The 2,246-nt window shown below is 41.2% G+C and overlaps 2 protein-coding genes across 2 annotated transcripts; both read right to left on the reverse strand.

Annotated features, from left to right (window-relative positions):
* Positions 1–630: 630 nt before the first annotated feature.
* Positions 631–1,377, reverse strand: LOC117121109 (SCAN domain-containing protein 3-like). Its single transcript, XM_033266211.1, has one exon. It carries the CDS (start codon positions 1,375–1,377, stop codon positions 631–633), a length of 747 nt encoding a protein of 248 aa, XP_033122102.1.
* On the reverse strand, positions 1,374–1,715 carry LOC117121110. Its single transcript, XM_033266212.1, has one exon. It carries the CDS (start codon positions 1,713–1,715, stop codon positions 1,374–1,376), a length of 342 nt encoding a protein of 113 aa, XP_033122103.1.
* Positions 1,716–2,246: the final 531 nt, after the last annotated feature.

Here is a 2,246-nt window from a genome sequence, read left to right on the forward strand (position 1 = left end):
TGATTATTAAATGTATGAGTTAGTGGTCATCATATACATCGTAGACAAAGTAAATCTCCTCATAATTAATCTGCCTTTCCAAATATTTTCGATGGCAACGCCCAGACTGTACATCTTCCACAATGATTTTTGGCGGTATCCATGTGTGACATGACGCATTTTCTCAGGTAATTGCTTGTTTCGCCAGTATCCTGTTAGCTGTAAGTTGACGAATGAAGTCGGTTCGTGAGAGGTGTCTTGATCATGTTCACTTGCGAGAAGATGCGTTCCACACAAGCGGATGAATGAGGCAATGCGAGAAGGTTACACATAAAATCGCCAATCAAGTTGAACTTTGCTGTATTGTTTGCATCTTTTACATGACGACCTCATCTCAGAATTTAGTGGGAGAATTTGTATTGTATGTGGAACCAAGAGTGTCTTTCATGTATAGGATATCCCTCCATTCGTTTTCCAGTTCATCCAGGTCTGCTTCTGCCACCATTGCCGGGAAGTGATTTGCCAGTGGAATGATGGATTTTAATGTTCTACTTTTAGATAATGCCTCTTTAGGATGAAGGGCTGCGAGCAGAGCTATCACTCCATCGCTCTCGAGGGAAAACCTTGCCTTTATCTGTTTGCACAACTCGATTAAAAAGTCTCTGCAGTCCTGAAGCGTACATCTTGTTGATGCAGTGGCTTCTTTACAAGCATTGTTTGACACCTGCCTCCAACATGGACATCTTTAATTGGCATATGTACACGTGGATCTGATGGATCTATGTCGCTGATCGGAACTGTCTGTATGATGTCGTCTTTGACAAACATGGCCAAAATAATTCTGTACTCATCAGCTACCGACTTGTATAGTGTGTGGAGTTTGAACGTCTCTGCTTGAAATTCAACGTTGAGTCTGTCTACTTTCGCTATGATATAGCTTAGGAAAAGCAGCATATGCTTGGTACCTACATACGTCATTCTATCGTAGATTTTGCTAGCCCCATCGATGTTATTACTTTTTGCTTCCGGTAAGAAAAAGAGTTCCAGGGCTCCCCACTGTTCAATTATCCTCTTCAGGACTTGGCCACGCGACAACCATCTTGTCTGTGATAGCTTCGTTATTTTGTGGTGTGGCGCATTCACAACATCTTGGATCAAACTGAATTGGTGTTGGCGTTTGCTGCTTCGTGAAAAATAGCAGCACACATCTTTAACGAAGGCCTCTAACCAGGATGGTAAATGATTGCTTGCATGGTTTGCACACAGTGCAAACGAGTGGCATACACACCCAAGAATAAACACACCTGGAACATCCTCTTTCAGGCGGGCTTGAAAACCAGAATTCACTCCCATCATAGTTGCGCAGTTGTCACTAGCAAACCCAACAATGTTGCTCATCGGAATTGACTTCGCACAGCGGCGTACAAACTTTCTGCAGAACCGTCTTCTACTTCTACTGCAGCCAGCAGAGCATCAGTTACCTTTCGTTTGTGAAAGAACCTAACCACTACTGCTAAAATCTGTGTCACCGATACATCAGTTGATTCGTCAATGAGTAGCGAAAATTTCTGTGTTCTGCAAATTTCTGCCAAAGAGTCTACCTCATGACTGGCGATCCCATCCTGCATCACATATGAAGCCTTTGTTCTTTTCATAGTTAATTTTTTGGCGATTTCGCTATCAGGGAACATTCTCTTCATAACATCTGTTAGGTGATCGGCCTGCCGAAAGGGCATCCTATGCTCGGTCATAAACCCAGCTAGTAAAACTTCAAACGTTGCTGTCTGTTCTTCAACTCCAGAATTTTTGGCAGGCGTATTGAAGAATGTGCCGATTTGCAAATGTTCTTATTTGCTTTTTGTTCATTTTTGTGCTTACTAGAGTCCTTGTGTCGCAGTAGTGTAGACCTGTTGGGCGTACCAAATTTGCTTTTGCACACCTTGCACAATACGGTGTTGTGGTCCTCTTTCACAACCCAGTCTTTAAGTTCTGGATCTTTAAGCCAGTCATCATTTAAGACCTGCTTGTACCATTTGACTTTTTTATTTGTGGGTTCTGCCATATCTCAAAGCTCTTGCATAACTGGTAATCCTTAAAAAAATAACATAAGCCTACATATTTTTAGAATTGAATTTGAGAAAATCAATTACGACGTGTTTCCCTTTTTATATTATTTATACTTCAAATTCGACTAAATACAATAACATTATGTTAGTCTAAAATTGATTATTCAGTTATATACTATAGTAGGCCTTATACTAGGCCTC

The sequence above is a fragment of the Anneissia japonica genome, unplaced genomic scaffold (genome assembly GCF_011630105.1).
Source record: "Anneissia japonica isolate Jap-2015-1 unplaced genomic scaffold, ASM1163010v1 scaffold287915_len73302_cov97, whole genome shotgun sequence".
Taxonomy (NCBI): domain Eukaryota; kingdom Metazoa; phylum Echinodermata; class Crinoidea; order Comatulida; family Comatulidae; genus Anneissia; species Anneissia japonica.